The 22,016-nt window shown below is 42.0% G+C and overlaps 1 protein-coding gene across 2 annotated transcripts in view; it reads left to right on the plus strand.

Moving 5' to 3' along the window:
* Positions 1 to 22,016, plus strand: part of qser1 (glutamine and serine rich 1) — a 199,044-nt gene that overhangs the window by 129,413 nt on the left and 47,615 nt on the right. For both annotated transcript variants that reach the window (XM_070899553.1, XM_070899554.1), the window contains exons 2-5: positions 1,321 to 1,424; positions 12,241 to 12,402; positions 16,137 to 19,928; positions 21,143 to 21,444. In XM_070899553.1, the coding sequence (XP_070755654.1) occupies positions 1,321 to 1,424; positions 12,241 to 12,402; positions 16,137 to 19,928; positions 21,143 to 21,444 (4,360 nt within the window). The remainder of the gene's footprint in view (positions 1 to 1,320; positions 1,425 to 12,240; positions 12,403 to 16,136; positions 19,929 to 21,142; positions 21,445 to 22,016) is intronic.

A 22,016-nucleotide genomic window follows, 5' to 3' on the forward strand; every position in this document is an offset into this window, starting at 1 on the left:
TCAAATAACTACAAATTAAATGGGACACCAGCTGCCAATAAGTGAAAGGGATGAGCTAATCAACTTGCTCCAAATAGTTTTTCTTCTTCAGCCAACTGACGACTCACAGATTTTAAAAAAATTATAACGTAAGTTTTTTTTTAAAAAAGAAAGAAAATTTAAACTCCATCTTAAAGCTACTTCATTTCTGTTGGAAATGTATGTATTGAGCTTTTCTTCTGAGGCCTAACCTTGATCATAGCCTTGGGGGGCAGTGAATTTGGTTTTGAGGTCACAATTTGTTTAGTGTTTTCTGGCCAGCTGGCATAATCCTGAGCACTCTTGTGGGATGTTTGTTATTTTCTTTAAAAATTGTCCCTTTCAGCCTGAGCTGACCCAACCCCCCCCCAAACTGCCATGCCAGTTCTAGCTTATCCACACCCAGATCCATTCTTGGCCTATTAGGCTCACCTGCCCCAAACCATCCTTGGCCAATTGGACTCATGCCGAAACTGCTATCAGTTTGGCCCACCACCAAGCTCGCTTTCACTATGTGCTATATACTATATTTGCCAAATGTAATCACAGAAAATTGACTGGAGCAGAGTAAACTGGTCTGGAATTGATTGGGATGGGAATGTCGCCCTACCTCCTTACAATGCAGCCAGATTCTGGGACCCAACTTGACTGCTCAAAGAACTTTAAGAGGTGGGGGGGAGGGGGTGTCGGGGTTGATTGGTTCTTTTTGTGGTGGTTGACCATTATTCATTGGCTGCATTTTACTGAATGGGAAAATATTTGTGCAGATAATATATTTTGTAAATGGAAGATTATAGCTTTGTTCCTGAAGGCCATGTCAAAAATGTTGCTGCAGCCCACAACTGGGTGCCTTATTCAAATAGTTGAGATATGCAGTCTCGAGTGAAGGAGTTTGCAACGACTAAGATTAATGACAACATCATTATTTAGATTGCTGTCATATCAAATATATAATTGTACAGGTGTAAACCAGGCGTACCAGTTTTATAAAAGATTATGGTTACAATGGTTTTCCCTTCCTATGTGTTGATATTTTCATCTTGGTCTTTGCTCCCTTTTTGTATTTGACTCTCTTCATTTCATTTATCTTTTAAAACTTTGAAAATTACAAGAAATGCTTTTGATTTAACTTTTTAAGAATTAAGTGTTACACATCTCTGCAACTGAATTTGGATGTATCTTTAATCTATAAATTTTAGTTTTGTCTTTGCTCTTCTCCCACCCGCCACCACCCCCCTTTTTTTAAAAATAACTACTTTTGTTGCATCTGAATGACTAAATCTGTAATCTTGTTTTTTTCAGTTTGAGCTATGGAGCATCACATCCAGAAACTGACCTCCTTCATAGACAGGCATATGCAGCATCTCACCAGCTGCCTGGCTATACCACTGCACATCATCCCACAGGTACAACATAATTTCTATTGTGGTTTTGAGTAACTATTGTTCCCCTTGAGCTTTGTTTGAAAATTTCTTTGAAAACTATTTTCATGCAGCAATTTTTGGGATCAGTTTATAATTTTTAACCAACAAATAAAAATGGAAGTTACTTTGCTGGCAACAAGAGTTTTCCAGTCAGGTGGCTCTGGATTGGTTCCCCTAGCCAGTCCAAAGTTATGGCTTGTTTTAAAATAAATTGCATCACTTCAGAATGCAGGCAGCACCTCCACATCAATGATCTCACCACATTCTCCTAGAGAGAAGAGCCAACAGGACGGGACTCATTTTTTTTTGGTAGGAATTTTTTTTTTTTAAGTTCAACTTTGAATACTTTCCATGAACCCATTAGAGAAGTACCTTGAACAAAAAGTACTTCTCTCCTCTCAACTAACCTGGCAACTATTTAAAAAAAAAAAGTTTTCTTCCTCAAAGTATACATGTCTACATTATTCATAGTTGTATTGTAGACATATATACAGAGCAATAGTCTATGTCAGAACACTACACATGTTCTAGTAGTCCGTTGTGGCTCAGTTGGTAGCACTCTTGTGGTCTCAGTCAGAAGGTTGTGGGTTTAAATTCCACACCAAAGATTTGAGTGCACAATCTAGGCTGACACTCCAGTGAAGTACTAAGGGAGTGCTGCACTGTCGGAGGTGGCATCTTTTGGATGAGACGATAAACCAAGGCCCCATCTGCCCCCTCGGGTGGACCTAAAAGATCCCATGGCACTACTTTGAAGAGGAGCGCGGAAGTTCTTACTGGTGTCCTGGCCAATATTTATCCTTCAACCAATACCACTTAAAAAAAAAAGATTATCTAGTCATTATCACATTGCTGTTTGTGGAACCTTGCTGTGTGCAAATTGGCTGCTACGTTTCCTACATTACAATAGTGATTGCACTTCAAAAGTACTTCATTAGCTGTAAAGTGCTTTGGGACATCCTGAAGTCATGAAATGCAAGACTTTTTAGCCCATGGCTGGCCTTACCGAATAGAAATCTGACCTGACAGACCCCAGAGATCTCCGTGGATCCCTGTATTCTATCTAAATGTGTATATTTATACATATTCCTTCTCCATTGCCACCTCTTTACTGTTGAACTTGAACAGGTGCTATGTCCAAGGGTATTGTCAATTTTGTAAACCCTAGCAACCTGAAAAGTTCTCCGTTCAGCAATCTTTCTTCCACTCTGTTTCTATTCTCTCTGCTGACTGGTCCCGTTTTCTAGTACATATGTCCGTGCTCACCATGCATTAAATGATCAATGAAAATGCAAGTAGGGAAGAGCAGATGAGGAGACAGTAGAAAAATCAAATGGGAACGAGGAACAAAGAAGGCAGTAAGCAAGCATTAGAAGGACCAGAGATTGATTTGATGATAAAGGAACAAATAAAACCAGGAAAAGATTTAGAAAAAAAAATGAATTGACTAGATAAGCTCGAGTAAATGCAGAACAAAGGCTAACTTTTTTTTTTAAAGGTAATGGAAGGAGGAATTAAAAGTTTTGTCCCCAATACCACAGAATTACAAAGTTTTTGCGTCATTTGAAGATTGAGTTTTAGTGGTGTACTTATTGAAGATTCAATTTTTGTATTTTTTTGAAGTATAGTTCACAATGAGGTCTTAGCCCAGTCCAGTCTAAAACGATCAGATATGATCCATGTGAAGTTGATTCCTGATGTAATTTGTTCCAGATGCGGTGATGTAAAGTCCACAAACTATTTTTCGTATCTAATGAAAATGATGGGAGAACAGATAATAAATTCACACATTGCGTTGCCAGAACCAGTCTGCAATCCATGCACCAGTATTATTCATTTTTTAATTTAATATCAAGTGCTTGCCTAATGTGCAATGCAAATTGATTGCATGATATGGAGCTGTAGGTATAATGTGCATCTTTTTTGTGGACCTTGTTAGAATTTCCTTGTAACTTTGTTGTTGACCAGTAATCAGACTTGTGAGTTAGCTTTGGCTGTTTATTGCTTATCCTTTATATTCTTTTTAAATGAAATTGATAGTTTTATTGTAGCTGAGATAGCTTCAGATATTCCACTGACCACGTTTTAGTGGCATTGTATGTAGTGAAGGTCAATCTTGTGTTTTAGTTTAAACCAAAACTTTAAAACTTTGTTCATTGAAATTTGTCTCATGAAATGCACGACATCTGTTTCGATATTAATAAGTTGCTTCTAACTTCAGCATGAGATATTTTAACCAAAAATGATTCCAACTTCAAATTCACTTTAATATGTAGAATAAACATTTTGAGGAAGAGTCTTGGTAAGAGTGCAAGTAACTAACTTATGTATCGTATAAACTATTCACTTCCTTATCAAAGCTGCCTCCTGCAAGCTAAACTTCTTGCGCCAAACACTTTTTCTCCTCAACAACTCTCAACTTTATATAAAATCCAAGTCTGTCAAAGGTTTAATTACTGTTCCCATATCAGAGAGGCTCTTCGGTCACCTCTCCTGATAGGATAGGTTTCCATCTCTCTCTGCTTTAGCTTCCAATCAGTCTTGTACCTGGGTATGTGAGCTCTTTTCTCCTCATTCTCTCACCACTGCTGTAGTCATGTACTCTTGTGAACTATCCTGTCGTCTTCTAAAATCAAAAATTGGCCGTCCTATGCACTTTACCTTCCCCCAGCATCTCTATGTTGAAATTAAGGCTCATTGTACCACCACCTACTCTAATTCTTTATCGGAACCTAAAAACAGTGTTGAACACAGGAATTTCTGTCTTTATTTCATACGGCTTCTGAAAATAGCAAGCTGCTTTCTCTTCACTCAGGTTTCAGAATGGGAAGAGCAGGAGATGATCTGTGTGCTAGTAGTGACACCGAGCCTTGCATTTGGAAGATGAAGTTACTTTAATAGCTGGGGTGGCTTATTTGAAATATTAATGCATGCAATTTAATGTTAATGTATACAGTTTGACAAACTTGAGTTATCATTTCTCGCCATGATTTGGTGTGAAGTTCAATCTGGGGAAAATAAGAAAAGGAAGCCAGCAATTACAAGCTATCATCATTTTGATTGCCAGGTTGGAATGAGCATTAGCTTCTTGGCCGCTTGAATGTTTGAAAATAAATGGCTTTACATAATAGAAGTTCCATTGATAAAATCACTTCTGATTGCTAGGTTTTAGTTCCAGAAAAAACCTTCCGGCCCCTTTTGAGCATGTGCAACTTGAGTTTGCTAAGTGCGACAATCCCATAACGGAACTGTTGCTTGCCAGAGACTACAAGTAGTAGCTGCTAAAAGAAGGGCATATTAACTTATTGTGGACTGGTTCAATTCTTTCTGCTTATGTATATTTTGATGCGTTAATCTGGACAAATCATGTTTGCCTGTATCCAGTGGACTAACAGTGTAGTATTTTTCTGCCTCCTGAAGTAATGGAAAAATATGGCAGGCATTCCATGTATTCTCTAGTAAGCCTTTTATCTTGATTGCTAGGTTGGAATAAGCATTAGCTTCTTGGCTGCTTATCTATTTGAAAATAAATGGCTTTACATAACAGATTTACATACCTTGATTCTGGGTTAATTGTTAAATCGAGCTACATTAGTCCCTCCACACAGCAAGATCCATGTATGGTAGAGAATAAAGATGCAGCTTGCTGTTCATTTAAGAGGAGCCATCTGCTTATGGAAACTGAAGTCTGGCAGTAAACAGGATAAAAGTGGTGGGTGGAAAAGTTATAACGCACTTTGTCTTGCTCTTTTTTTTCTTCCTGCAATCTACAAAAAGTCTGCTGCACTAGCCACTGCAGATAATTGTCTCCAATGCTTTTTCAATCTCTGTGGTGGGGTCTGCATTTGGCCTTTCACAGGTTTCTCTACAGAAAATAACCTTTAGATTTACCAAGCCTATGTGCACTTGGAGTAGTTTGCCTGGAGTCCTGCAATTTCCATAGAATCATAGGGCTGGAATTTCCTAATAGCCCGCCAGCACCAATTGCCACCCAAAAGATCGCTAAGATTCTCAAGATTATCGGCGGCGAAAACTTCACCCCCAAAAAATAAAAAAATCCGCCGGGTGAAAAACATGGGCGTTGCATCCCCAATCTGGGCGAAAAAGTGGAATTTAGGGTCGATTGGGCAGATCCTAAAGAAAATTAGCGATAAATTAAAAAAATCACACAAAATTTACCTCCAGGCTGCGAGTTGGGCCTAACAGCAGAAAAACACAAAATAATTTTTCAAAAAACATCACACAAAAAATCAAAAAAACATTCTCAAGACCCTTTTAACTAAATCACCACAACAGAATTTTAAAATAATGAGTAAAAAAACAATTACTAACCCTTTTCTTGAAGAGCTACTCACCTACCGACCAGCTCCTCTGATCCTTGTGGGTGTTTTTTTTCATACTCGCCTACCGGTCACTGCTGAGCCAAATATCGCGCCAGGGCTGTTATGTTTGTAATGTACTTATGAATGACTCCACGAGGCAATGTGTTGTACTCAAACTATAGTGACCGTGGTCCTTTATTCGTAATTCCAGAGTGAGGCAGCCGCATGGTGGCTACCCTTTTATACAGCCCCTGCCACCAGGGCAGGAAACCCCAGTCTCCACCAGTTGCACCCTCTAGTGATGCCAGCATAGTATATACACAGTGTAAACCTTATTGACAGTACATCAGGTAAACAAGTCTCCATCTTATGCAACTACACAGAGAGTATATTTATAGTCTGCATATATAACATCACTCTCCCTCAAGCCCTTTGTGCCAATTACCTTTGCTCTGGCTTAGCTCTCCCCAGACTTAAGTGCCAATAGCCCTTGCACCTTGACTGTGCTTTGGCTTGGCTCTCTCCCTGTTAACCCCCAAGTCCTTTTGCCACAGCGTTGGGTAGTGGTTACCAGTTTGGATGGTTCGATGATGCAATGGAGGTTCCAGTGTTCCAGTATGATCCATGTGTGTGTCCATGGCTACAGACATCCATTACCCCCCCCCCCCCCCCCCTCCACACAGTGAGATCATGCAGCTGGGCCATTACATTAACATACAGGATCAGACACTGTGCAAGTACAAAGAAAGGGGGGGGAAAAATGGTTTGTATCATGACACCTTGGTTCAGTGACTTACATTCGTTACATTTTACGATCGTGCGCCAGGATTGGGTAGATTGCATTCATGGTTCAGTCATGGTCAGTACTGAGGTAGCAGTATGGTATGCGAGGACGCTGGTTCCAGAGCAACCGGACGGGGTCCTAGTCATCTGATGGCGGCACTGCGCCCCCTGCTAGCGGGATGGGCTTGGTTCGCTCACCTTGTCAGGACTCGGGCCTTTGCCGTTGCCTAGTGGTGGGCAGAGCCACAGATGTATGTGGCCTCCCTATCCTCCTTTGAGGGCTGCAGAATCTTCCGCCTGCTTTCTAACTGTGTTGGGAACCTGGCTGCTCCAGGTCCCGTTTGGGGGTCTCATTGGTTCTGACCTTTCGCTCCCGGACATGGCCAAGGTAGCGACTGGGTCTGGGGGCTGTGCTGTCTCCACCCGGGTGGTGGGCAACGGTGGCGCAGTTTTCGTTCCAGGTCTGTGGCGAATAGTGCCATCGGGTGGGATAGACCTGGGGCAGGGTATTAGGAGCAGCGCCTTTACCCTCCAGAATTCGCTCGCTTGCTACTTTTGGGGACACACTATTCCCGGCATCTCGCAACAACATTTTCTTCTTCACATTAGGAATGGTACCAACATCTCGCAGCAACATTTGGTTCACAATCTTAATCAGTTCGTTATATTGATTGCCATGCATACAATGTCCCTAAGTTCAGTTGGTTGCAGGTCTCCTTTAAGAGAACCCTGCTGGCTTTACCCCAATCAAATCCTTTGTTAGTCACTACGTGTTGGTCCCTCAACGTTGCACCTCGTGGTCTGGCTGTGGCCATCTTTTTTTCAACCACGCTGCACCTCGCTGCAGCAGGGACGCCATCTTGCCTCTGTCCTTGAGTTCGACTGCCTTGATCCTTCTCTCCCCCGATTCTGCCACAAAAGCTGGAAGAATGCCTGTGAATTCGATCTTCCTCCCCAGGATTCTGCCATTGGAGCTGGGAAGGTACTTTTAGGTCGTTCTGGTCGGATCATTGCCACGCGGTCGTGATGGATGGTCTGTGCCTCAGGTGCCACGCTGGTTTGTTCTCTGGTGTCTGGCCCAAGCGAAGGTGAGGTTTTGCTCTGCCTCTGAGCATGGGGGACATCGATTGCTGGAGTGAAGAGGTCTTCCCATTTCCACTGGATCTTCCCCATCCACCTCCTTCCAAGTAGCATTGGACCATCACCTGCAACAATCCACGGAGATAACTTGTATGCCATGCCATTATAGATTACACTTGCTTCCGCACTACCAAGGACTTGGATCAGCTCCTTGGTGTAGGTGCGCAATTTTTCCTGTACTGGAACCAGCTCGGGTCGTTTTTCATTCCATGGCCTCTCAAAGGCATCCTGGCTCATCACTGACTGGCTCGCTCCCGTGTCCACTTCCATGAAGATTGGAACACCGTTTGTACTCCAGTGAAGTTGGAAGTCGAGATAATCGGTGGTGCAGTTATACACTCCATACACTTCTTCTTGGTGCTGAGCTGCATCTCTGGCCAAATCATCATACTCCTCGCTGGATTCAAAGTCATCTGCCGACTCCTCTGCTAGACGGTGACCCTTATTTCTTTTACACATACGCTGGAGATGGCCCTTCTTGTTACAGGCTTTGCATACGTACTCAGCAAACCGACACTGGTGAGCCCTATGGTTTCCTCCGCAACGCCAGCATGGTGCTACTCGATTAGCACCCCTTGGTGGACTCTGAGGTCTGTGCTCTCTGCCCTGGGCAGACCACATTCTACCTGTCTTGCCTGTGAAAGGCACCATTCTGTGTAGAGTATTTGCCGGGCTTGAGTCCACAGGATGAATAATTTGCTTGGTGTTGCAGGTCAAGGTCATGAACGCCTGACTGATGCTGATAGCCTTCTGCAGGTTGACTGTGGTGTCGGCAGATAATAGCTGGTGACAGATTAGGAAAAGAGGAGGTGCAACGAGACCTGGGTGTCATGGTACGTCAGTCATTGAAGGTTGGCATGCAGGTACAGCAGGCGGTTAAGAAAGCAAATGGTATGTTGGCCTTCATAGCGAGAGAATTTGAGTACAGAGGCAGGGAGGTGTTACTACATTTGTACAGGGCCTTGGTGAGGCCACACCTGGAGTATTGTGTACAGTTTTGGTCTCCTAACTTGAGGAAGGACATTCTTCCTATTGAGGGAGTGCAACGAAGGTTCACCAGACTGATTCCTGGGATGGCGGGACTGACATATCAAGAAAGACTGGATCAACTGGGCTTGTATTCACTGGAGTTCAGAAGAATGAGAGGGGATCTCATAGAAACGTTTAAAATTCTGACGGGTTTAGATAGGTTAGATGCAGGAAGAATGTTCCCAATGTTGGGGAAGCCCAGAACCAGGGGTCACAGTCGAAGGATAAGGGGTAAGCCATTTAGGACCGAGATGAGGAGAAACTTCTTCACCCAGAGAGTGGTGAACCTATGGAATTCTCTACCACAAAGTTGTTGAGGCCAATTCACTAAATATATTCAAAAAGGAGTTAGATGTAGTCCTTACCACTAGGGGGATCAAGGGGTATGGCGAGAAAGCAGGAATGAGGTACTGAAGTTGCATGTTCAGTCATGAACTCATTGAATGGCGCTGCAGGCTCGAAGGGCCGAATGGCCTACTCCTGCATCTATTTTCTATGTCTATGTCTAAGGAGGCCCTAGTAGCCAATTCCATTGAGATGTCTCTCAATGCTTCGTTGAGGTGCGTGCCAAAATCACACAGTGCCGCAAGTCTTCTGAGGTCGACAGCACATTTTGCAATCTCCTGGCCCTCGGGTCTGCAGTGAGTGTCGAATCTGTGCCTGGCTGTGAGGATGCTCTGTTTTGGTTTTAGTTGGTCGCGAATTAGTTCAGTCAGCTCATCGTATGTCTTATCCTTGGCCTTCGTGGGTGCCAGCAAGTCCCTGACGAAGCAGTAGACTTCAGGACCACAACTGGTCAGCAGTATACCCTTGCGCTTCTCCGCCGATGCGTCCGTCTACCCTGCCAGGTCGTTTGCCACGAAATATAGCTTGAGCCTTTCCGTGAAGGCATCCCAATCATCACCCTCTGCCAAGTCTTTTAATATGCCAAAGGTAGCCATAATCGCGAGAAAGTCTGTATTCTTGTTGCTAGTTGTTATGTCTGTAATGTACTTACAAATGACTCCATGAGGCAAGGTGTTGTACTCAAACTGTAATGACCTAGGTCCTTTATCCGTAACTCCAGAGTGAGGTAGCCACATGGCTACCCTTTTATACAGCCCCTGCCACCAGGGCAGGAAACCCCGGTCTCCACCAATTGCACCCTCTAGTGGTGTCAGCATAGTATATACACAGTGTAAACCTTATTGATAGTACATCAGGTAAACAAGTCTCCATCTTATGCAACTATACAGTGACTACACAGAGTATATCTATAGTCTGCATATATAACAAGGGCGATCGTAGAACGGTGCACGCCGGCCGGCGGTCTGCTCCCCAGCGGTACTTCAGGTAGGGAATTTTTCGCTCATCTGATTATCACCCACAATGGCCAATACTGCCCAGAAACCGGATGGTAAGCCATTGGAAATTCTAGCCCATAGAAATTTGCATGAACGGAAGGAGGCCATTTCGGCCCATTGTACGAATAGACTAAATTAAGGGTAGTGTCAGCCTTAACTCAGGTGGTACTCTTGTCTTTGAGTCAGATGTTTGTGCATTCAAGCCCTACTCCAGAAACTTGAGTGCAAATTCTAGGCTGATACTTCAGTGGGGCACTGTTGGTGGTATCAGATGAGACGTTATACTGAGGCCCTGTCTGCCCCCTCAGGTGGATGTAAAAGATACCATGGCACTATTCGAAGCGGTGTTCTCCTGGGGTCCTGGCCAATATTTATACTTCAACCAATATCAGTAAAACAGATTACCTGTTCATTGTTGTCTGTTTGCAAATTGGCTGCCATGTTTCTCTACATTACAACAGTGACTGTACTTCAAAAGTACCTCATTGGCTGTCCTTTGGACGTCTGGAGGTCGTGAAAGGCACTATGTAAATTACCATTTCTTTTTACTTCAACCAATTTGAGTGTTAACTTTTGTTACAATTGTGAGTCGATTTCATCACAGGATAGTGGATATGTGCCATCTTTTTTTGTGCCATCTGCAAACTTTGAAATGATGCCCTGTATACCCTAGTCCAGGTCATTAATGTATATCAAAAAGAGCTGTGGACCTGGGGGACACCACTGTATACTTCCCTTCAGTCTGAAAAACAAATATTCACCATTACACTCTATCAACATAGTCCACTACCCTATTAATCCCAGGGCCCAGGAGAGACGAAGACCCGGGGGCAGCACAGGCCAGCCCGCACTGCGATATGTGTTCGCACTAGGTCCGTGCAGCAGAGCTGGTCTCCAGTTGTCTTGGTTAACCCTTGCCATTGGATCAAGACCTAGCTCTGTCAAGCCCGTGTGGTGGCCGTTGCACACCAGCCACCACACATTAAAAAAATCCATGCACAGGCGTCTTCCACCCTTCGACATGTAGTTCAAGATCTGGAATAGTAGGTCCTTCATTGAAACACCTGTGAACTTATCCTTTTTTGGCATGGAAGCAAGTCATCCTCGCTTCGAGGGACTGTCTATGCTGATGATGAGTGGATATGTGGAACAAGCTCCCAGAGAAGGTAGGTGAATCACCACCTTAAAAAGTGGCTGGATAATATCTGTTGAAAAAGGGGTCTGATGGTTATACATTGCTTGAATATTTTGCAGAGAAGGCATGTGGTGGAAATTAGTGTTCCCTAAACTGGAGAGCAAATGGACTCTAGGTGGAATGGCTTTACAGGCCAAATGGCTTTTTCTCACTCTGAATTTTCTTGTATTTATTGTGATCGTCTATCCAAGTTTTCCCAAGCCATCTACACAACCTTATTAAAATACAGGTTGAATCTCCCTTATCCGGAACCCTCGGGACCTGGCCTGTTCTGGATGTGGGATTTTTCCGGATGAAAGGTGGTCACGTTAAATTGGATGGTACAGGCATTGAGCAAGGGGATATCAGGACTGGCTGGCTTGGGGCTGGGAGTGCGGCAGAAAGATCATGGGGGAGGAGGTGGTGGGGTAGATGCGGTGGATTGCGGGAGTCAGCAGCAAGGAAGGACTTCAATTTGTTTATGTCGGAGTTCTGTGCATGCGCCACCCGGTGGACAGGAATGGTTCTGGATGAGGGGAGGTTCTGGACAAGGGAGGTTCAACCTGTATTAATTTATGTTACTTTAATTAAACTATTAGGTGTCAAAACTGACGTGAGGTTTGAAAAGGGCTTGCAGAGATACAGTTTAGGATTTTGGCACCTTTGGTTGCTAGAATAGGCTTTCCTCACAATGCAGTAAGGCAAGCACATACCAGATTATTGGTCTGAAGTACCTCCTGAAAAGGTGTAACTTCATATGATGCGTTTCTACAGAGCTTAGGATTTCAAACAGTTCTGGCACAAGTAGTCATTCATAGTGTTGCTGCATTGAGACGCTGGCTTACTTGCTGTTTTGGCTAGTAGATGTCAGTTGATAATTATGGCTGACCTTCAACTAAATGTGAAATCATAATGAAAGTGGCTGATTATACATGACCGATTGCATTGTACTTTGACATTGCATAAGACTAGCCTGTCTACATTAATTGTTTTATCTGCTTGTGCAGGGCTATCCAGTTTGTTTGATGCAACCATGCAACATTCTGGCAGTGGTGCATCTGAGAGCTCAGTTATGAACTTCCTTTCAGCTATTGAATCACGTACCCCTCAAGCTGGACCTGCTGCAGCCTCCCTGCTACCCCAGTTCAGAGCTCCTTCATGGCAGACAGGTAAGACTATAGTATGAAGCTGGGAGACTTGTACTGCTTTTGTGAACTTGTATTGCACGTGGGGACTTTCCAATCTTGAGTGTGGCAAGCACAGAGTAGAAGGAAATTTGAGGATGAGTGACAGTAGACTAATCTGGCACACTTCCTAACAACTATTTACAGTGTGAAACTAGTGGAAGCCTAAAATGTGTGGAAGTATAAGAAGAAAATGCAAAAGAACTATTTTTCTCTGTTCACCTCCCCCTGCTCCCTCCCAAAAAAGAAAATCTGTTTTTTGTTCCAATATTTTTATTGAGGAGTATAGTAAAAAAAAAAATCCTTTTAACAAAACCTAAAATAAAAAGCATGCTTACAAAGTAACTTGCAGTTCTGTACATTGATGGATTATTGCATGTATTAGAAGAAACCCATCAGCCAATCTGCTATTTTATCACCTCTTCCTCTCCTTCCCCTCCCCTCTCCCCAAAGCATGCACCATTTCTGAGCTGAAAGTGGCATGAGCCAGCACTCTAGGGGAATTAAGGAAGCCGGGAGAAATTACTATTGCTTCGTTCAATGGTGATTAGGCTATCCATTTTTTAGTTATAGAATTTGAACTGGTTTTTATGAGGGTAATTGAATAGAGTCCTAGCTGTTCTGCTTTCACAACTCAAAGGGTTAACACTTATTTGAGTGCATAGCCATGTGATTTAAGTTGCTCTCCGTTAGAGAGTCTCACTGACAACTAAATTAATATTGAGAAAAGTAGAATTCTACACTTTATTCTCTCTTTATGATCTCTAAGAATTGTTTTTTCAAACTTTCGTACCAAGAGGTACTCAGCGAGCCTGATACAATGAAGCCATTATCTATACCGAATTAATCTATATTGCCTGTTATCTAAAGTATTATGCTTATTTGTAAAATGTCGGTAAAAGATGAAAAATGTCTTGATACTTTGGCTCCTAGTAATTTTCTGTAAAGCTAAATGTTCTAGTCATAAACCATAGCAAAGCCATTCCATGAGCAACAAAACTTATTGTGGTGAGAACATTGTGAAAATAGTGTTTTCAAAAGAAAACTTTGCCTTGAAACCATCATCCATGCCTCTGTTACCTCTAAACTCGACTATTTCAATGCCCACTTTGAACCTTCAAAATTTGAGCTCATCCAAAATTTTGCCGCCCATATCCTAACTTGCACCAAGTCCTGTTCACCCATTAACATTGTGGTCGTTGACGCACGTTGGCTTCCGGTTCGGAAACGCTTTGATTTTTTTAAATTCTCATTGTTTTTCAAATCCCTCCATCGCCTTGCCCTTCCCTATGTCTGTAGCTTTCTCCAGCTCTACATTGCTCCACCATTACTGCCGTGTCTTCAGCTGCCTCGGCCCTAAGTGCTGAAATTCTCTCCCTAATCATCATCGCCCCTCTACCTCGTTCTTGTCCTTTAAGACGCTCCTTAAAACCTACCTCTTTGACAAAGCTTTGGATCCTCTATGTAGAAGTCTGTCGCTGCGGCGGTCTGCATTTTGCCTATTGCTTTGTACTGCCCCATTGTTATAGAGCTATTGTTACTGACTTGTTTCCAGCTTGTGCACAACAACGATTACAGTGAGTGTAATTTGTGCCAAATCATACTTATGCTCTCGTCCTGAATCCAGCAACCAGTCAAAGTGGCTGCCAGAATTTGATATGCTATCCATGGCTGTCAAGAAAGCACATTTTGCTTGGTTGAGTAAAGCTTCAACTGCCCAGGTGATACAACTGTTCACTGTTTGGTGCACTACAACACCATGCACCATTGCCACTACTGCTGTTGGGCTTGTTGAGGCCACTTTCTCAGTTAGATCTATCAGTGATATCTTTGTGTACCAACCATTGGGTGGGTTATGTCCCCTTACAGGCATCAGTTACAACTACTTGGTTTAGCTTATTAATCAAGATGGTGTAGTAAAAACAAAATGCTAGAAACACTCAACAGGTCAGGCAGCATCTATGGAGAGCGAAACAGAGTTAATGGTTCAGGTCGATGACCTTTTGTCCGAAATGGTCTACTGGAGTGTGAAATTTGTGCACAAACAGCTACTTGGAGCCAACAGAACAATAACCGGGTGCAATGTGAGGATTCTTTCCAATAACCATTCAGAGGATGTGGTTGCCCACTAGTCATGTACACTACCTCTCCACATACAGTTCCAACTTGAATGACTAATGTGGGTAAATGGTAGGTTTTATTATAGATTCCCAAAACAAGTGCTCTACTCGGAACTCCTACATGGCAGGTGAGCCCAAGGTGGGCGGAAGAAACGTTTCAAGGACACCCTCAAAGCCTCCTTGATAAAATGAAACATCCCCACCGACACCTGGGAGTCCCTGGCCAAAGACCGCCCTAAGTGGAGGAAGTGCATCCGGGAGGGCGCTGAGCACCTCGAGTCTCATTGCCGAGAGCATGCAGAAATGAAGCACAGGCAGCGGAAAGAGCATGCGGCAAACCAGTCCCACCCACCCTTTCCTTCAACGGCTGTCTGGCCCACCTGTGACAGAGACTGTAATTCCTGTATTGAACTGTTCAGTCACCTAAGAACTCATTTTTAGAGTGGAAACAAGTCTTCCTCGATTTCGAGGGACTGCCTATGATGATGATGAGCTGTTGCTATGCATACAGGTACAAAAGCCATATGCTGGGGAATCTAGTTTTTATAAAATGGCTGCAAATACAAACCTCAGTAATTTTGGCAGTATATGTGATTATGTGTTTAATCTTTATCCAGTTGATTTGGTCATTGGAATAGAAAACAGGTTACAGAATTATCTTTCTGTGGACTGACACCATTTCAGTATCTGTTACTTTCAGTTTGTTTGCATGACAATTCTAAAAGTAGGATGGGAAGTACTTTTTGTAAAGTATGGCATAGTTCGCTGTCATTTCCATTGGGAAGTGGAAGACTTGTGAAAACTTTCAGACCACGAGAGCCAGTGCATAATTTAATGAAATATTAAATGAATCACTCTTACTCTGCACAAGGTAGACTTTTAATAATCTGCAAGTACCCTCTTAATATTTTTACCCCTCTATTTCCTCTGCCTACCGTGAAATGCATAATCTCTTGGAGTCTTAACCTTGAATGAACCCGTAGCATGCTTTGGATGTGCTCATTCAACAGCCCATCTTGTTTTGATATGGAACAATATGGTTGCATCCTCTGACTTCCATAAAATCAAAGAAAAACATAGTCTTTGGAGTTGCTTTTTTTCCAGCCAGTTTATAAAGAAAAGCCTCTTTGCATCTGAAATAAAACATTGAAGTGAGGAAAAAGCAATTGAAGTTTAAAAGTATGCACTTTAAAAAAAAAAAAGAGAAATAAGATATGGATTTAATTAAATTTGTTAGGAAAAAAACTTTATACCATAATAAAGATGTATATTGCTGACATCTAATTAGCTTTTATTTGGTGTTTGATTTCATTTCACAATAATTGGACACTTAAAAACCAGACAGTTCTGAAAGATGATTATTTCTCAGGATCTATCTGTAATCTAAAAACTTGCGTGAAAGTGTTAGTGGGGTTGAGGCTCAAATTTTGGAATATTATATGAACCAGCACGTGTGCTGAAAATCAAGCTAAAATTAACTTTTATGTAAGTTGCCAGTGTTTTATGTGAATAGAATTGTGGGTGGTTTATGCAAGTCAGCAGATGCCTATTTGATAGTGTGTTTGAACTATGCTTTATCATTGTTTTTTAATTGTCTAGGTATGCACTCTTCAACACCTACAGAGCTGTTTGTCACTGGAGCACTGCAAGCTTCAGGAACATTCCCGCCATCAGCTCTTGCAGCATACCAGCATCCTTCTTCCTTTGGTAGTCGTAGTTTTACTGGTACACAGTCTTTGACGCTACAGGATGCAGCTTTCAGTGCGACAACAAATGGGCTTCTTTCTCCACATGATCCTTTGCTTCAAATCAAGTCTTCTCAAACAGCTGTTCCTTCTCCATTGACTTTTGACAGGATTGGTAGTACTGTTTTAAGTACAAGCATACCCCAGTCTTCAACATATCGTTCTGCTCAAGAATCTGCTCCTCATCACTTGCAACCACAATTTAGTTTGTTGCCTTCATCAATTGGGTCAGCTCAACAAGCCTCTCAAGCATATGGCACATCAGTTTTTTCTAGTTCAACTGCCTCCATTGAAAGGGCACTTCAAAGAGAATGTAGTGTTATTAAGCATCACCAGCGGCCTTCCAGCTCCCATTCAGTGCAGACGCAATTACCAAGTTCTCACCATTCCTTGCAAGGCTATCTTAGCAGTGGGAGTGGAGTCGATTTTCAGGAAACCTCAAGGCATGCAGGTTTGTCATGTAGTCCACTTGGAGACCAGTCTCAGGTGAGCAATGGCGGAACGCAACAGAAGAACTCTGCAGTAACAGTTGAGCAGTCACAGAGTTATTCATCCACAGTTCAGTCTCCTGATTATTCTTCAAAAGCTAAGAATTGTTCATCAAGATCAGCTCAGCGTTCTACAAAAACTGCCAAATCCCAAAGTGCAACAGCTACTGTGCAAACGCAGAGTTACTCCACACCTACACAAAAGCAATGTTCAGTAATAGCAAGCCAGTCACAAGTGTACTCTTCGGGACAGGCATCAAATCTAATAATGTCAATTAGTCAGTCCCAGAACTATGTTTCAACACAGTCTCAAAACATGTCAACTGTCAGTCACTCAGAGGTGTATTCTTCCAGTCAGCCTGAGAAGCTCACTACTTTAAGCAAGTCACCAGCTGCTTTTACTGGCCAGTCACAAAACCTAACGCCTGTTAGTCAAACACTCAGTTACTCTTCTGACCAGTCACAAGTATTGCCTTCAGTTAGTCACACTGATAACTATTCTGGTCAACCACAGAATCTGTCCTCTATTAGCCAGACACAAAGCTATTCTTCTGGCCATTCTCAGGGTTTGCCTGCTGTGAGTCAGTCGCAAAACAGCTATTCTGCACAGACACAGGGCTTGTCAACTGTTAGTCTTTCACAAAGTTATGCTTCCGGACAATCCCTCACTTTGACATCGCATACCCAATCATTACCATATTCTTCATCTACTCGTGCACATAATTTGTCTACATCAAGTCCTACTCAGAATTTTATGTCTATGCATTCTTCACCAACTAGTCAGTCACAAAGTGTTCCTTCACCCCAGTCTCAGAAGTTCTTGTCAGGCGTACATTCACCTACTTTCACTTCACCACCTCATTCACAGACCATGCAGAACACTCAATCGTCCACAGACAGAAAGCAGTCTTATATTAAAAGGAAGTCTGATTCAGATTTGTTTGTTCCATCTAAGGAAGATAACGAGGGTTTTCCTATTCAAGAATTGTTACAGCAGCAGTCTTCTCTCGATTCCACTCCAGGTTTAACAGAAAGTGGAATCGGGGAAGAAAGTGCTGTTTATACTGTCTCAAAAGCAGATGACCGGTATCTATCTCAGAGTGTTATCAGGAGTAATTCTCGCCTAGAAGACCAGGTTGTAGGTCTTACTCTTCAGGGATCGAAAACAGATGAAAGAAAACATGAACATGTAAAGCAATTTAATGTGACACGGTCCATAGAAGCAATGGTGACTCATCATGGTCAGCCAGTTGGCAGTAACAACAATATGAACACACATGACATAAAAAAGGTAGTTAATCCATCACAATCATCACATATAATTATGGGTGCTGAAGAATTGAAGCAGCCTCATTCTCTTTTACATAAGACACAGGAGACGAGACCACAAGCTCATCAGGCACATGTAATTAATACGCCACAACAGTTACAGACTCACTGTGTACGCCAGACTCCACGGTTACAGCTGCCTAGTGCACAGGTACTCCTGGATTCATCCCGTGAAATGCCATTGTCTTTAATACAGCAGTCAGTAGCACAGCAGACCCAGTTACTACAGTCAGGCCTAGGTCAATCCCAAACATCAGCACAGTCGCAGCAAATACAAGCTCAGTCTCAGGCATCACATCATCAGTCACACTTTCTTCAACTTGAGAGGCGCATCGCCCAAGCTACTGCAGCACAATCTCAACAACAGCTTCTGCAGCAAAACTCTGGGGCAATGAAGTTGGATGGTACTGAATCTTCAAAACCACTACAGTTAACAAAAGATCATTTTGATCCATCAGACAGGCAAGATTCAAAGTCTCAGTTTGTTAGCCTTAGTTCTGTCTGTTTTCCCGACTCCATGTTGCTTGGTGTTGAGAGAAATCTCTTCTCTGGTGTTGAAGATGTGTTTTCTGCCAATGAGGAGTGTGGAGTTACTCCACAAGAGTTTGCCAAATCTGCTTGTAACGAATCCAGCATTCAATCAGTCGAATGTACAGATGGTTCGAAATCCACATTTCAAACTGTGGCTGTAAGACATGTTTCACCAAATTTTCACACCTCACAAGCTGTCCCACCAGATCAACAGAATATGCATAATCTGACATTAAGCAATAGTCAAATTAATTTGGATCTAGAGGCAGTACCATTAGATAATTCAGCTCAGTCTAAAACTTCAAGCCTTGATCAGCAAACCCTTGGAACGTCAGACCAGCACATACAGCCTGGGCTAACCGCACCAAATTTGAACTCCATCCAAGATGCCAGTGATCAACGTATTGAAGGTCTTAAACAGTTAAGTGCTAATCCAGAATCTGAAGAAGAGGATAATGATGACATTCCTGATGATGGTGCCATAAATAATGCAAAGGATCCAGACTTCATTCCTAGTGGTAGAAGTAACACTGATGAGAGTGCTGTGTCTGACATTGATTACAGCCTGGGTGATGAAATTACACCAGGATCTGGTAACAAAAGGAAATTAAAGAGACCAGTAAAGCCGAAATTAAAACTGGGAGTGCAGGCAGATGGGTGGTCTCACGGTTTGCCTGAAGAAGTTAATTTAGACCTGTCGCTCGATGGCAATCAAAAGAAACGAAGAACAAAAGTACGACCTAAAGAAACTTCAGAGGATGACATTTGTAGCCAGAAACAAGCAAAACGAAGTGGGCAGAGTAAGCGCCCGAATTCCAAAGATGCAAACCCACCTCATACATCCAATGACAGTTACTATGAGAGTTACCACCAGCAAGAAAGGATAAATCAAAAAATTAGAGAAGTTGAGGAAAAGCAACCAGAAGTTAAAAGTGGTTTCATTGCATCCTTTTTAGACTTTCTTAAATCAGGACCTAAGCAGCAGTTTCCAGCACCTTCTGTGCGCATGGCACATCGCAATAGGCGTCCATCTACCAATACCATTCATCCTCCTTTGCTTCCACCAGTTCCAACACATCAGTCAGTGCCAACTGCCTTAATATCTACTGAAAGTGGATCTACCAGTCCTTGCAAAAATTTAGATGATGACCTGAAGAAAAACCTGGAAACATTGCCTGCATTTTCCTCTGACGAGGAAGATTCTGTTGGGAAGAACCAGGATCTTCAGAAGAGTATTTCCTCAGCACTTTCTGTTTTGGATGATCCTTCTAATAAAAAAGAAAAATTGATCAGAACGGGTAAGGACGATTACATTATGGCCATACTTAAAATAAATAATAGGCCCCATGTATATTTGTGAACATATGGCTGTAGGAAAGAATCTACTCACTGTCAAATGTAAAATTTGGTATTGTGATTCATAGTTATTTCATGGTCATGTAGGTAGTCTTGCTGTTCCTTCAGAATAGAATATATGTTTTGTCTCACTAAAGGAAGTTGTAGAAATGGAGGAAAGCAGTAGAAAGTTGCATGTTCTGAGTTATTTATGCCTTTAAAACAAAGATTTTTATGTTTACTAAATATTGGACAGACTGATGCAATATATTTGACTATTTGTAGCAAAACTTTGAAGGGCTGTATATGACAAGATTCCTTTTTATTAATGAATAGATGCTACCAGCACTTGAACATGAAGATGACATTAATTCTCTTAGTTGCTGTGACCTAAAATCTAGTTCCATATTTCCAGAGGACACAGGAACAGGGATGTGCATCATGTCAGGAATTTAAAAGCACACTGTGCCAATGTGTTACAAATGCCAATTTAATGCATCTTTGATAATTTTGTTCTACTCTACTGGAGTAGAATCATAGAATTTTACACCACAGAGGAAGAACAGTTGGTCCATCAAGTACCTGCACTGGCTCTCTAAACTTTTAGTCCAGGTTCACTTTGCTTTCCCCATACCATTTAATACTAACGGAATATATTATTGATTCAGTACAGTACCAAAAGTATTCAATGAGACAGAGCTTTCTCTTTTAAAAACCTATTGTTTTTAAGAGAAAACAATAGGAGCTTTTTTTTTGCCAGTTTCCCATCAACTTGCACTCATCAGTGTCAGTTAAAAGTTTCAAAAAGTTAGTGATCATGTATTTTTTTTAACAGGGCAGGAGTAAAAATAAGGCTGTATAGTAATGCTGTCATGGCAAAAGTTTTATTTTCCAATCCAAACCTATTTTAATTGCTATATTGTATAATAAATATCCTCTAATTACATTCACCCTGCTAAGATAACTTGCTGGTAAATCTAAAGAATGTGTTTTAAATTCACTGTATAAATGCCAAATTAAAGCACCATATTTATTTGTTCTATTCAGATTTATATGACTAAATTTGAAGAATATCAAAATATTAATGTTTACATGAAATTAGTAGATATGTATGAGGTATATGTATTTACAGTTTGACATTTGTTATCTGCATTCAGTATGTATTTTTCTTTACTAGAGTCCTCTACTAATGGAGAAAAGGATTCCAACTCTTCTGTTTCTGCTGTTATACAGCAGGAAAAAGTTGCAAATCCTTCTCCTCCTCCTTTACAAGAGGAAGTACAGGAGCCAACTGAAGCTCCAGAACCTCCCGAACAAAATGAACAAGATGACCTGAATCCTGCAGAGCGAGCTGCAAAGCAAGAATTACTTGCTCTGGAAGGTTCAACAGATGAAGAGGATATAGAAAGTGGAGGGGAGGGCATGTACAGGGAACGAGATGAATTTGTTGTAAAGATAGAGGACATTAAAGCTCTTAAGGTAATGTGACATGTTTTTAACACAACATTTTCAACTTGGTTTGAATGGAAGAGGTTAAACTTTTAATGCTAAGGTCGATCACATTCTGTGTATTAAATAGTGGTGGTTTAAACGTCAAATTTACCTGGGAAGTGACCATTCTATACAGTGATCTGGATGCCTCACTCACTAAATAAGACCACTAGTCGCTGAAGTAAAGTGCATATCCTGGTCTAACAGCACCTGTTAACACACATTGCATCTTTCCTGAAAATGTATTCATGTAACCATTGAGGTACTGTCTCTGTATAATGTGGCAGCTTTTTCCTTTTGCTAATTTTCTCACTTCTCTCTCCTGCCTCTACCCAGGATACATGACTTCTAGGATACATGAGCACCAATCACTTTTTCATTACCTCACCAAAGTGGTGATCATTTCTGAGCCTTGACCAAGTTGTTGGCAGGATAATTATTTGAGGTTCATCACAGCTGAGCTGTATCTGTCTTCACCTGATGTCCAAATACATCTGCTTACAGCAGCAGTTGCTGGACTGTGATCAAGAGTATGAACCCTGAACAATATTATCTTCCCT

The sequence above is a fragment of the Pristiophorus japonicus genome, chromosome 14, assembly GCF_044704955.1.
Source record: "Pristiophorus japonicus isolate sPriJap1 chromosome 14, sPriJap1.hap1, whole genome shotgun sequence".
Classification (NCBI taxonomy): Eukaryota; Metazoa; Chordata; class Chondrichthyes; family Pristiophoridae; genus Pristiophorus; species Pristiophorus japonicus.